The following is a 14582-nucleotide window of genomic DNA, read 5'->3' as shown; positions in this document are numbered from 1 at the left end:
ACTCGAGTCCAAGACCGGACTCGAGTACTACAGCCCTACCTCAGGGATTGAGGCAATGAGGACGGGGGGTGCTGCAATGCCTCTGTCCCAACACCTCATCCATGAGGACAAACCAGGGCCAAGTTTCAGCAGTGAGTTTCCCACTCACACCCTCTCCTGTCCCAGGACACTTGCAGTCCTAAGGGCAGAGCAAATTAACCATGGCTTGTTAACAACAGCACAATACATTTCAGCAAAGATGTGTGTATTAACTTTCTTACTTTGTATTTTTTTTTTCTCCTGAATTGCTCTAAAAAAGCTTAACACATGGGTGCAATCTTAAGTGCATTGTTAACACTGCAAAATATGACACATCAAGACATGCATACAAAATACTTAAGAAATCATATTTCTGTATACTCCAATTTGGTTAAAAACACATAGCTTGCATGACATCACTACAAAAACACATAAAAGTGAAACCCCATTGCCTTATCTACTGCTTTTCTTATTGTTTTAGGCTTTATAGGGTGAGTGATATTTCTTATAATACACAAGTGAGATAGACTAGTGCAAATATTACAAATAGGTCGTTAAAACTAATAACGTTATTACGACAAGTTTTGCCTCAAACAACCTGACAAATGAAGCCATGCAATGATGTCGAAGGAGTTAAGATGAAGTTTATAATAAACTTTAACTCTGGTTTCGCTAGTTATTTGAGTAAATGGAAACATAATACTTACATTTAAATTTGAATTTGCCATCCAACATGTTTCATTTACCTTGTTGCACAGACAACCAACACAGATGCTTAGTTTCTACACTAAGTGTTTCTACACTTTTATTCTCCTTTCCCGAACAGTTGTCAGCAGCCATATCACCCTGTAGCCCAAGACTGGTTGCCCACTGAAGCTAAGCAGGGCTGAGCCTGGTTAGTACCTGGATGGGAGACTCCTGAGAAAACCAGGTTGCTGCTGGAAGAGGTGTTAGCGAGGCCAGCAGGGGGTGCTCATCCTGTGGTCTGTGTGGGTCCTAATGCCCCAGTATAGTGACGGGAACACTATACTGTCAAAGAGCACCGTCCTTCGGATGAGAAGTTAAACTGAGGTCCTGACTCTCTGTGGTCATTAAAAATCCCAGGATGTCCTTCGAAAAAGAGTAGGGGTGTAACCCCGGTGTCCTGGCCAAATTTGCCCAGTGGCCTCTGTCCATCATGGCGTCCTAATCATCCCCATATACTGATTGGTTTCATCACGCTCTCTCCTCTCCACCAGTAAGCTGGTGTGTGGTGGGCGTTCTGGCGCAATATGGCTGCCGTCGCATCATCCAGGTGGATGCTGCACATTGGTGGTGGCTGAGGAGATTGCCCCTTCTATGTAAAGCGCTTTGAGTGCCGAGAAAAGCGCTATATAAATGTAATGAATTATTATTATTATTACTTGCACTACTCATCGCATTAGTGCCCCCTAGTGGCACTCATCAGTACATCTTCCTTTTTTTTCTTTTCTTTTTTTTGATATTCCAATGTAACAGTCAAATAATAAAATAAACAAAACTTATTTCAGAAAACTTCCTGTTCTGTTTTTTATTTTTTTATTTTTTTTTATCACAACATTTGAACTATTTAACAATGTCACATATCAACGCTCAACACTCTTCAATAAGTCTTTTGGGCTTAACAATTATTCTCCTTGGCCTCTCTGTTTTTCTGCATTCAGAGATGACGATAGCGTACTATCTGCAAAGCTTTTCCTCGATGAACTCTTCTGCCCAACATCTCTCTCACTGCAATTTTCTTTTGAAGCCAAAGAATTGCTCCCATCATCCACACTGAATTCTGTTTTTGGAATTTTCAGCAAATCCCTCCTATTTCTGCGAAGAGTATTACCTTACTCTGTGAACACTTCGTAAGATCTAGGTGTGATCTCTTTCAGAACTTTTGCTTTTGGTCCCCATTTACCATCACATCTTACTCGCACCAAATCTTTACATTCCAGTGGGCGCAAAGGTTTTGCAGTTTTGTTGTAGGTGACCTCAGAGCTGCATTTCCTTGGCACAGATTGGTCTTTGCTTTGTAGCAAATGTTCAGCTGAGGGTAACTTTGTCCTCAGCTTCCTACCCATCAGTAGTTCTGCTGGAGATTTCCCATCTTCTAAAGGTGTTGACCTGTAGTTCAGGATAGCAAGGTGAGGATCCTCCCCAGCTCCAGCTGCTTTCTTCAGCAGACGTTTCACAATCTACACCGCCTTTTCGGCTAAACCCATTTGACTGTGGGTAATATGGACTTGATGTTATGTGCTCGAATCCATAATGCTTTGTGAACTCTTTGAATGTCAGTCCACTGAATTGAGGTCCATTGTCACTGACTAAAGTGACCGGGATTCCATGTCTCGCTAAAATTGTTTTCAAATGCGAGATCAGATGCTTTGCGGAGGTGTCTGTCAACAACGCAAACTCTGGATAGTTAATCCATGACAACTATATAATCTTTCCCATTCAGTTGGAACAAATCAGCTCCCACTTTCCTCCAAGGCTTGCATGGTTTAAAGTGAGGTAACAAAGAGGTCCTCTTTTTGCTGTTTGTATCGTTGTTGCTGACAAATCTCACAGCGTTGTACACGTGTTTCTACATCTCTATTCATATAGGGCCAATACATTACGTCTCGGGCACGTCGTTTGCATTTTTCGATGCCCATATGACCTTCGTGTACAAGTTCTGTCATTTGTTGTCTCATTGTACTAGGGACTACTATCCTACTTCCTTTCAGAAGGACTCCATCAATGATAGAAAGCTCATCCCTGAAATGCTGATACGGGCTTGGTAGCGTCTCGTCTTCCGGTGAGTTGATTTTACAAATCACTTCTTGCAATATGCTGTCGCTTGCTGTTGCGTCTGCAAACTCCACCCACTTCTATTTGGACACAGGTATCTGGCTAAGAGCATCAGCCACTATCAAAAGTTTACCTGGAGTAAACTCAAACGTCAAATGGTACTTCTGCAGACGCAACAGAAGACGTTGGATGCGTGGTGGTGCATCACCCAGGGCCTTGGTTGATATTGCGATCAGAGGTTTGTGGTCAGTCTCTACCATCACTTCCCTGCCATACACATACTCATGAAACTTCTCGCAGCCGAAAACTACGCCTAATGTCTCTTTTTCAATCTGTGCGTAATTTCTCTCTGCTGCTGTCACTTTGCGTGATGCGTAAGCAATAGGAAACCACTCTGTCCCATGTTTTTGGAGTAATACTGCTCCAAGTCCATCTTTCGATGCATCGGTCGACACTTTGACCGGTTTTTCTGGGTCATAGAATTTCAGCACTGGCTCTTTGATGAGGCTGTTCTTAAGCATTTCCCATTCTCGTGCATGTTGGTACTCCCATTGCCATTCACTCTTTTTCTCAAGCAAACTACGCATTGCTGTTGTGTTGGCAGAAAGTTTGGGTATAAATTTACTCATGTAATTGACTAACCCCAATGCTCTCTGTAACTCTGTTTTGTCTTTAGGTGCTGGCATGTCAACTACAGCTCACGGTCTTTCTGGGTCTGGCTGTATTCCTGCTGCGGATAGCATATCTCCGAGGTAAGTGATCTCAGTCACTCCAAACTCACATTTTTGTCTATTTAGTTTCAGTCCTGACTTCTGTGCTTGTTTTAACACTTAACTGAGTCTTTTGTCATGTTCATTTTGCGTTTTTCCCCATATTATTATGTCGTCCAGAAAAACTCCCACACCTTCCATGCCATCAAACAGCTGTTGCACTGTTCTATGAAATACCTCTGGCGCTGAACAGATACCAAAAGGTAAGCGAAGGAAACAGTGCCGCCTGAAGGGTGTGTTGAAAGTACACAGTTTAGCACTTTCTTCATCCAGGACAATTTGGTAAAATCCTGATGATGCATCGAGTTTGGAGAAATAACGTGCACCAGACATTGTACTTGTTATGTCAGTCTTTGTTGGCAACTTGTAATGCTCTCTTTTGATCCACTTGTTTAAATCTCTTGGATCTATACAAAGTCTGAGATCTTTTCTTCACAATTACCAGAGAATTTACCCACTCTGTTGGTTCCTCTATTTTTCTTATTATATCCTTTTCCATCAAGGATTGCAATTCAGATCTCAGCCTTTCTTTGAGAGCTTCTGGCACCTTTCTGGCTGGATGTATGACTGCTTGAGGATTTTCCTTCAGCTGTATTTTGTGTTTGCCTGGTAAACAGCCCACTCCATCAAACACATCTTGGTATTGTTTAACTATCTCTTTAACAGTAGTTACCATCTCATTCTGTTTCTCAGCTGTGTCACTCTGCGTAACTGCTTTACTGTTGATCACATGAACTGTCTTTATGAGCCCCAAATTTTCACAGGCCTTCAGCCCAAGTATAGGCTGTCTGTTACCCTCTACCAGTACACACATTACATTCACAGTCTGTCCTGTTTTTGCTGTAAGTGTGATCCTACATACCCCTTTTGTGAGAATCGGCTCATCATTGTAAGTTCGTATATTTATCTTTTTGTCTTGAACTTTCAGCTTTTCCTCAATCTGTACAAGTCTTTTATTGGCAGAAGGTTCACCTGTGCGCCGGTGTCCAGTTTAAAGGGTACAGTCACTCCATTGACATCTAGATGAGCTATCCACTCGTCCTTGGTGCTCACTTCATCCACCACAGCCTCCACAAAGAACTGCTCGTCCTCATCGCTGTCACTGGTGTCCTTAGCTACTACTCGAACTTTCTTTTTAGTCAAGCAGCATCTTGCAAAATGATTTTTTCCCCCACACTTGCGACAGTCTTTGCCATAAGCTGGGCATTTCTGCGGTGTATGGTTGGTACCACATCTATTACAATCCTTACTCTCTTTTCGTCTCGGTTTGCAGTGTTTTTCTTTAACAGTTCTCTTTGCGCGTTCATGCACGCCATCCATTGGTGCTGCAGACTCACTTTCCGCGTTGAATGATTTGAGTTGCACGTTCGCTCTCTCTGACAATTGGCAGATGCGAATTGCTTTATCCAAAGTCAATTCAGTCTCTCCGAGTAACTGTCTTCTTACTTTCTTATCCAGAATGCCAATGACTATTTGATCCCTGATCATCGAATCAGACAAACTCTCAAAGTTGCACGATTGGCTTTTCAGACGTAAATCTGTCACGTACTGTTCTATAGTCTCTCCTTCTTTCTGCATCCGATTACAGAAAACATAGCGTTCGTACGTTTTGTTTTTCTTTGGTGTACAATAGTCTTCAAACTTTGTCATAACAACATCGTACTTATCTTTCTCCTCCTCAGAGAACTGGAACGTGTTGTAGACATCTATCGCGGATCGGCCCGCCACCGTGAGAAGCAGTGCAATCTTCCTGCGGTCATTATCCCTCTCCAGCCCCGTCGCTAACAGGTACAGCTCAAAGCTCTGTTTGAAGGATTTCCAGTTTGCATGGACATTTCCACTCAGATTCAGCTTGTTTGGCTGCCAAATGCTATTTACACTCATTTTACAACTATTAATCGATTTCTCCTGGTACCATGTATTAGAGTTCTCAACGGGTCGGGTCGGCCCGACAAACCCGACGGGACCCGCGGGTTCGGACCGGGTCCGGGTCGAAAATATAAGCAAATGACTCGGGTCGGGTAGGACCTCGGGCTTAATCTTTTCCGCTCAGTGAAAAACAAAACAAAACAAACAAAAAAACATTTATTAATCATTGCTGCTGTTCATAAAGAAAGTCTGGCTGCTGCGTGCAACGTGCATCATGGAGAGGGGCGGGGGCAGACCTGACGCCGCTGCGTGCACGCCTTTAGCCTGGAGAAGAAGATGGAGTTGGTGAAAAGTAAACTTGCCGCAGGTGAATTCACCGTCGCTACTACAGGAGTGGGAAAATCAGAGGTCTGGAAAGTTGTTTGTATTGTTAAAAGGCGTGAACATTAAAGGTTGATTTGAATTCCCGTCTGTTGGTCATGATAATACGTGAATGAGAAAAAAAAAGAAAAAAAAAAGTATCGTCGGGCCGCGGGCCGGGTTCGGGCAGATAATTCATGTTGAAGTGTCGGGTTAAATCGGGTCCGGGCTTTAAAAGCCACGGGCCGGTTCGGGTCGGGTAGTAATTTTCAGGCCCGTTGAGAACTCTACCATGTATCATGTACCTTGTTGCACAGACAACCAACACATATGCTTAGTTTCTACACGCCATGTGAGTTCTTTTATTCTCCTTTCCCGAACAGTTGTACTTGCACTACTCATCGCATTAGTGCCCCCTAGTGGTACTCATCAGTACACAACACCGAACTCTAGTCTCGGCCGCCTTTAAAAATAATAAAAAATGCTGTCGTCACCGGCGCGCAATGACTTATGGGGTAGGATAGGGTAGGATAGGTGTCCAAGCTAAGTGTCCATTTTATGTATCCTTCCTTTCACGGGGAAACGAAGGCTGCATTTGGCGTCGCTTTTGAATCAGGGTAGATGACGCAGCCGTCCTTCGAATACGGCCTTCATAGGATACAGAATTGAATTGGGACAGCCTTCATCGCACCGCTATGACGCAATCAGCCTTCAAATACGGCCTTCGGAGGATGCAGCCTTCACATTGGGACACAGCTCTAGTGTATATATCTATGACTTCGCACGACGGTGTAATTTACTTCCGGGTAAAGATAGGATCAGTCAAATGAAATAAAATAAACATACAAATAAATATAACAAATTAAAAAACGATCGGAAATGTAGTCCAATTTTCTAATACTATTATTTGATGACAACAATACATTTGGAAAACAAAATACAGCCATTTCTGCTTTTTTTCTTTTAAACAAAAAGCCAAGCTGCACCCTTTTTTAAATTTCATCTTCCATTCCAAAATAGAATAATGAATGAACGAAAATGTACACGGACCATTTATTTCTGTCAAGTCAATTAATTTGTAAATGAAATTGCACTTCTTCATTAGTTTTTCCAAAAAAACAAAAAACAAGAATTCAGCTTGATTTTTCGTTTTTTGTTCTGAGTTTTTCTTTTCCTTCTTCTTTCTTTCTTCTTCTTCTTCTACACTTGGGCGAGAATTAAACGCCCCTTTCCTCTGATTTGTCAGCCGAAGATTAAACTGTCCCGTCATCATGTCTTCCTCAGTTCTGCACTGCAGAATAAGAGTCCTCCGGTGTGCGGATTCTTAACGCGTTTATTGCAACTACTGTACATTTCATATTTTTTCATCAAACAACTAGACTAACAAATGGTTCGACACAACCCATACTGGGGAATAGACTAGACAGGGCTTTCTTCTGTGTAGATATAAATTCACCTTTGCATCAGCTGGGTATGCAGGGTAAATGACGGCAGTTAACCTACCATGGTCGCCCTCGCCCAGTAATTACATTTTTTTTTTGTTTTTTAAATCAAGATATAAATCAATATAATGAGTTGTAAATTAAAAAATTTTAATACTAATACAAAAAGAAAAGAATAATGCATTGACTATATAATAGGCCTATATAATGTAAACGCATGAACTGTCATTCAGACTGACTATCTAACAACCGGAGAACAACTGAGATATTGCATTAAGAATCCACTCAACGGAGGACTCTTATTCTGCAGTGCAGAACTGAGGAAGAACTGGGCTGCGTTCAGCCCCGACAAAACGTTGCACAACGTTTTTTAAACCGAAACGGTGATGCGTTGAACACACTGTTCTGATGACGCAAGAGTTGCAGCTATGGCAGCTGAGAAGGCCATTCTTTGTGTTCCTTGTGAAGAATTTTCGGAGCCTGATGAAGTCAGTATAAATATGTGTTTAATACTACAAAATATGCCCGATGTTACAGTTACTGCACTTGCCGCCCAGAACAAAAGAGAACATCCCAATCGAGTGAAGGGATTGCTGAAACTGAAATGGAAGCACACATCTTACCTAATTCAGACTAAAACACATCTATTTAGCCTCACATACTGACTTTATTTGTAGTTCATACTGTTTTAATACCCTGTATTTTCTTTCTCATTTTTAGGAAAAGCACTTAATTACCATTGTTTATGTCTATACCAATACACTTGCAATGAAGCTAAAAATATAAACAACTACATCATTATGTTGATATCCTATATTTTTACAATAAAACTTACGACAAACATGTCTTCTAATATCCTCAGTTGTTGCGTATACCGAGCTTCATCGAACACATTTGTAAATTACTTTCCTTGAACCCATTGTGCGAGTTCACTTTAATACCACGTGCTTTATATACATGTTGCTGCTGATTGGACTGCAGTTCTGACACACCCACCAAACAAGAGAAAACGTATCTCAAACCCCGTTGCACACCGGTGCACGCCGTCTCCAGGAAACATGACGTTCAACCCGGAAACCGTAGCAAAACGTTGCGCACCGTTTTGAACTTGAACGTGCCCCTGATGACGGGACAGTTTGATCTTCGGCTGACAAATCAGAGGAAAAGGGCGTTTCATTCCCGCCCACGTGTAGAAATCGAATATTCAAGCTGTTTATTAACTTTGCTACCTCAGAACGAAAAATGAAAACTAAAGCTGAATTCTTGTTTTTAGTTTTTTTGAAAAAAATGCAAAAACGAAATAGGAACCGTTTTCTAATTTTTCTACTTTCATTATTAAATAAAAACTATTTACAAGATAAGTTACAGAAAAACATAACATTTTAAATTAACAGTACATAAAACAGGTTGGAATAAAACATTTTTCTGTAGAATTTTATTGAGCTGAGCAGGTGATCCTGGTTTTGCTGCTGGACCGGGATGGGCGGCACAATAGAGATGCTGGTAAAGCCTCTGCCATATTTTCACTGTCTACCAACAGGTTTGCAGGGCTGACTCGGGCATGGGCTGCCATATCACTGAGAGGTTCAGAAAAAATGAAATTAACTCACATCCTCAAAAAACAAACCATAAAATATACCATTTCTATTCATTTCTCACTGAATTATGCGATCTGAAGAGCTGAAAGAGCATTCAGAGCGCACTCTGTCTAACATCTTACTGTTTTGCATCATTTATGATCTCAGCACTCTCTCATTCGCCGTACAGATGTCAGTTATCTTATGTGAGTCATCGTGACCATAATTCCTGCCCTTCTGGATGATGTTCTGTACACTTCCTCGTTCTGAGCTCTGTGAAAAACAAAGCCAAAGAAATGTTTCTACACGTCAAAAACGAAGAGAATAAACACGATTATGATAGTATAGGGTTTGTGTGTAATTTTCATGCGATTTGGGGTATATTCATATGAATAAAGAATGTGTACAGTAGCTTATACATGCAAAGCAGGTGTAGCTGTCACATTTCCATGTAGTCACCATCCTCTTCACTACACGTCCCAGCATCCCTCCTGGTCCCCACCTGCACATCATTGTAAATTTCACACACGTGCACCTCATCATCACCCTCATCACTGCCACTATAAAGGCACGCTCCATATAGGGGAATTATCACCCTACGTCACACGGCGTCACGCAGGTTCTACTGCGCATGTCGGGACCAAAAGACAACAAACGGAAAAAATGTCGTGTTGTGCAGTCGGATGCCAGAATCGTAAATCTGTAAACAGTGGTCTTAAGTTTTACCGAATACCATCAACGCACACTCCTTTTAACGCCAACCGCAGACGTCTTTGGTTACAAGCCATCAGAAGAGCCGACTGGAACGAGGACAAAATTAAAAATGCCCGACTCTGTGGTTCACACTTCATATCAGGTAAGTTAACGGTTTACAGTTACGCTAAATTAGACACAACATCACTCGGTTAATAATGAGTTGTACAACACAGAATAAAGTACAAGTTTGAGGCGAACTTGCTTACTAGCTAACTTACCTTCAATTTGGTTACGTTGTCTTGCTAGTTACTAAGTTAGCCTAAGCTTGGTAGTAAAGTTAGTTCTTGGCTAATACGTTATAGTAAACTCAGGCTAAGTTTACTGTTACACTCTATTGTACTGTCAATCACTAGAATACACTTTTTTTTTGTGCAGGAGAGGTATCCATGGAATTCAATAGTCCCGACTTTGTCCCTTCTGTCTTTTCATTCTTAACCCAGTGTGAAATAAACAAAGGTGATGCAAAACTTGAGAGGTAAATATCGTCAATTTTGCCTTATTTAGTTGCTAACTGGGATCACATTGCATGCATCAATATGCAAGGAATGTATGGCAAGTAATGTCACATCTTTTTTGTAAATATAATTTGTTAGACCAGATCGTTTTTGTGTCTACTAACCAATTAAACTGTTTTGGACTGATTGTTTGCTCTCATCTTTGATATCAGATTTAAGAGGAAAAGAAAAAGGGATGAACCCACCCACAGACCACCAGACCAAGTTACTGATAAGATTGCATCAGAATCTGCAGGAGCTTGCCTGTCCTCAGATGACTGCAGAATAGAGCCGGTTGCTGGTCCTTGCATTGGTAAGAACTTCTCATATCTGTCTCATAATGGCAGTCTCTAGGCTTGTTCGGCGCTGCACAGACCAATCAGTTTATGACATCAAAGTAACGCAAGAGCGATAAAAAAACCTTTAGGAGCCGTCTACTCTCTAATCACTCTTGTGGTACTTTGATGTCATTCACCGATCGGTTTGTGCAGCGCCGGTTCAATTCAAACAAGCCTATTATTAGGATGAATCAGGTCATTCTGTTTTATATTGTTCAATACAACAGAACTGTGTTGTGAATGAAGTTGAACATTATTCTGTTTAGCACATGCTAAAACATAAGATGAAAACATCTTATCAAATAATTGAGAAAAGCTAAACTAAAACAAGTGACAATGTATCTTTTATAAGTCAATTACAATCTAATCTCTATTTCAGAAGCCACAGTCCCAAAGGTTCTCCATGATGATCTGAAACACAAGTACAGCCAACTTTCTACAGAGTGTGACAACCTGCGTTTGGACATAAAAAAACTGAAATCTGAGAATGAGGAACTAAAGACAACACTCAGAAAAACACAATTTTCCTTTAGCTCTATCAAAAGCAAGGCAGTGCATGTTCTGTTTTTCACAGGTCTGACAAGTGTAAATTTTGAGTGGTTGATTAGCAAACTTAAAGACAGTGTAGAGGTTGTGCGTGGCTCTATGAACCTGGAGGATCATCTACTAGTCGTCTTACTAAAATTAAGATTAGGGCTCAGCAACAAGGATATTGCTTTCAGATTTAATGTTACAGAATGTGACATCTCTAGAATTTTGAGAAGTTGGCTCCCTGCTATGTCTCTGGCTTTAAAGCCTCTCATCAAGTGGCCAAGCAAGCATGCAATATTAAAGAATATGCCAAAATGTTTTAAACCCAAATATAAACGTTGCAGGTGCATTATTGACTGTACAGAAATTTTCATCAACAGACCCACAAATTTAACCTCCAGAGCCCAGACGTACTCGACTTATAAAAGCCACAACACTGTTAAATATTTGGTTGGCATGTCACCTGCAGGAGCCATTACTTTTCTGTCGGCAGGTTGGGGCGGGCGGGTTTCGGATAAACAAATTACATCTGAGTCTGGATTTTATGACCTTCTAGAGCATAATGATGAGATACTAGCAGATCGTGGTTTTACCATTAGAGATGAGCTTGCCACACGTGGTGCCACCCTTAGGATCCCTCACTTTACCAAAGGAAAGAAGCAGCTCTCTGCTCAAGAAGTGGACATATCAAGGCGTTTGTCTAATGTGCGAATACACATTGAAAGAGTTATAGGTAGATGGAAAATTTTTAAAATTCTGACAACTGTTATTCCACTCACACAGGTTGACCTCTTAGATGATATAGTGATTGTGTGTGGAGCATTAACAAACCTTTGTAAATGTATAGTCCCAAGAAGATAGCTTGATTTAGATTCCACTTATTGAAGAGGTTTTTTTTTACATTGTTTTTGTTTTCTATTTACTTGGTTTTTATATGATGTCTTTTTATCGCCCTCTTCATACTGTGTCTTTTTTAAATCAATCAATCAACTCACACAGGTTGACCTCTTAGAGTATATAGTGATTGTGTGTAGACACAAACCTTTGTAAATGTATATTAGTCTCAAGAAGATAGCTTGATTTTGATTAGTTCTTTATGTAACTGTTTATTGTAAATAACATAACTTATTGCACATTTAAGTGTTTTTATGTAAAATATTAGTATTGTATTAAATAATTTGCTTCGAAGTACATTTCATTCTGAGTTGTTATTTTTTGCACTGATCACAATACCAATCCACAAGCTTTCTTCTTACTCTGGCACATGTGTAGTGAAAATGATTCTTGCACTTTGCACAGTCAATCATCATCCCAAAGTCTGGCCTTTGACAGTGTGAGTAGACTGCAGGTGCTTGCATCAGTGGATCCATGGTGTGTGTTAACAGCTCAGGCAAAACTCTGCGTTTAAAGAACACTTCAGCTTTAGGCAGGACTGCTTGCAGCATTTCTTCATCTCTGGTGATGCGGTTGATGGTAATATCTTGCTTTGTCCAAACCACGAAGTCGCAGTACTGGGCGTTGCATACAAACATGTGAAGCTGAACTTGATGGTAGTATTCATGATTTTTCTTTAGTTTAAGTGCTTTGTCTAAGCAGAACTGTGTGTCCTCACTACTTCCTGTCAGACCATCACGGTATTTGTATGGGCACTTAATCTCTACAGTTGCTTTCCCACAGCAGGTACAGTTTGCCATTCCATCCGGCGATGCTCCAAGATGTGGTTTGTCTGGCCGCACAACAAGACCGCATAGCTCCACGTCAAAGTTGTGATGTTGTGCTTTCATTATTTCTGTGTATTTTCTTCTGGCTGTGTCCTCCATATCTCTTCCCCAAAGTACTGCTGGGACATGGGACAACTCATGTTTGTTGTAGTGCATTACCTGTTTTACAAGGTTTGTTTTAGCGCTCTCGGTTACTACAGTACATACACGATGTAGGGTTGTGCTCGTTATCCTTCCAGTTCTGTGTGTGTGCCAGGCCTGAGAGTGGGCCTGATTTTTAGTCGCTAGCTCAAGGTTTACACACTGGTCATTCGTTAACTGCTTCCCCAGATTTTCGAAGGTCTCTTCACACCTCTCTTGTAGTTCATTTTGGCAGAGGCATCTCAGATTGGCATCATACAGAGCTACGAGTGGCTCTGGCAGGTCTCCGGTCTCTGTTTCAGATTCTGATGCGGAGTCTGTGTCACTGAAGTCCATGCTAGTGAGCACAGCTGCATTAGGTGCCAATACTTTCAGGTCTGCAATGTCTTCATCTGTCAGTTCTGAATACACAAAATAAATGTTAGATAACTTATTTTAATACAAACTACAATCAAAGCTGGTTACATGTCATTAATAGTTACATGGCACTGATTATAACTTTAACTTTTTATTAACAAAACTGTTTTTACATTAATTACACTACCGGTCAAAAGTTTGAGAACATCCCCATTTTGTAGTTTTATTGAAATATAAGTAGTTCAAGTCCAGTAAATGATACAAAAGTAAGCAGCAAACTGCCAAAGTTAAAAACAACATTTAGGTCTTAACAGGTTGTTCCAATGTGTTCACAGATTGGGACACCTTATAGAGTAATGTAGAGTAAATGTGTTTTTGCATCAATCATTTACTTCCATTGCTTCAAAATAATCAAAACTCAGAAATAATGTAACACCTTGGAACAACATGTCCTAATACACCCTCAGAAGCTTTATTAGTGCAATATTGCAACTAGTCTTTTTCCATTAATTGCCCTTTTCATTTAAATAAAATAAAACAAATTAATACCTGCTTGTTATATGTACGACCTGATCTTTTCTACATTCAGATTGTGTCTACCTTTTACATTGTTCTTTCTACACTTTACTCTGACTGGCTGCAGTTGGGTGTCTGTCCTCTTAGCCTTTCTGAAGCTGATCTCACTCAGTCTGGCTGGTTTCACCTCTCTCTTGGATGTGTTAATCCACATATTTGTCCCTGATGTACAACACTTCTCCGTCTTTCCCATCCTGACCCACAGCTCAACTTTAAACATAAGTGCAGCTGCATGACTGCAGCATGACCCTAACCTGCACAAAATTGTATAATAGTAACACACTGGTTTACATTGTGCTTTAGGCTATACATAACAACAGTTGTATCTATGATTTCAGCAAATAAGAAGTTACATTTTGTTTGATTGAATTGCTGAGAGTGACTGAAATGGGTAAATAATGAAAATGTAATATAGTAATCTTATTTTGGTTACATACCCAGCCATACAGGTGCAGTTGGCAGTAAGGATACAGTTGTTTGTCTTGTTGACGATAACCCAGGCCTTGTACAATTCCGTCTTCTTACTCTGTCTTTGGCTAGGCAGAACCTCCGTCTTCAGCACAACGAAGTTTTGAACTTGATAATCATGAAATTGTATGTCTTGGACGTGACCACACAGAACAAAGTTGTACGCATCAAGCGACTTGTACGCTTTTAACTTCTCCCGGGTATATACACTCGGAGTTTCGATAAGATAATTGTATATCTCTGGCCACTGGATGGCTGGCCATTTCGTTACATCGTTAAACCATTCAGAAGGTTTTATGGCAAACGGATCTGTAAGATGTATCCCACTCACTAACGTTAATTTCATTTTATAACAGTTCTTATCGCTG

The 14582-nt window shown here is 40.6% G+C and overlaps 1 protein-coding gene across 2 annotated transcripts; it reads left to right on the top strand.

Moving 5' to 3' along the window:
• Positions 1 to 9416: 9416 nt before the first annotated feature.
• Positions 9417 to 12279, top strand: LOC311295727 (uncharacterized protein). Of its 2 annotated transcripts, none has more exons than XM_084417227.1 (3): positions 9417 to 10063; positions 10256 to 10395; positions 10803 to 12279. In XM_084417227.1, exons 1-3 carry the CDS (start codon positions 9975 to 9977, stop codon positions 11810 to 11812), a joined length of 1239 nt encoding a protein of 412 aa, XP_084273353.1. In that variant the 5' UTR covers positions 9417 to 9974; the 3' UTR covers positions 11813 to 12279. The 2 variants fall into 2 exon arrangements, with proteins under 2 accessions (XP_084273353.1, XP_084273352.1); XM_084417226.1 differs by having other exon boundaries at positions 10800 to 12279.
• Positions 12280 to 14582: the final 2303 nt, after the last annotated feature.

The sequence above is a fragment of the Rutilus rutilus genome (assembly GCF_951802725.1).
Source record: "Rutilus rutilus genome assembly, chromosome: 8".
In the NCBI taxonomy this organism is placed as follows: domain Eukaryota; kingdom Metazoa; phylum Chordata; class Actinopteri; order Cypriniformes; family Leuciscidae; genus Rutilus; species Rutilus rutilus.
Note: the sequence above shows the minus strand (reverse complement) of the source record. Positions and strands in the feature narration are given on the sequence as shown.

What these genes read in the sequence shown, in the direction of transcription:
- LOC311295727 (XM_084417226.1), top strand. Translation starts at nt 9,975, where the DNA reads ATGGAATTCAATAGTCCCGACTTTGTCCCTTCTGTCTTTTCATTCTTA. An exon ending in GGTGATGCAAAACTTGAGAG is followed by an intron (nt 10,064 to 10,255) that starts GTAAATATCGTC and finishes CTTTGATATCAG; the next exon opens with ATTTAAGAGGAAAAGAAAAA. An exon ending in GGTTGCTGGTCCTTGCATTG is followed by an intron (nt 10,396 to 10,799) that starts GTAAGAACTTCT and finishes TCTCTATTTCAG; the next exon opens with AAGCCACAGTCCCAAAGGTT.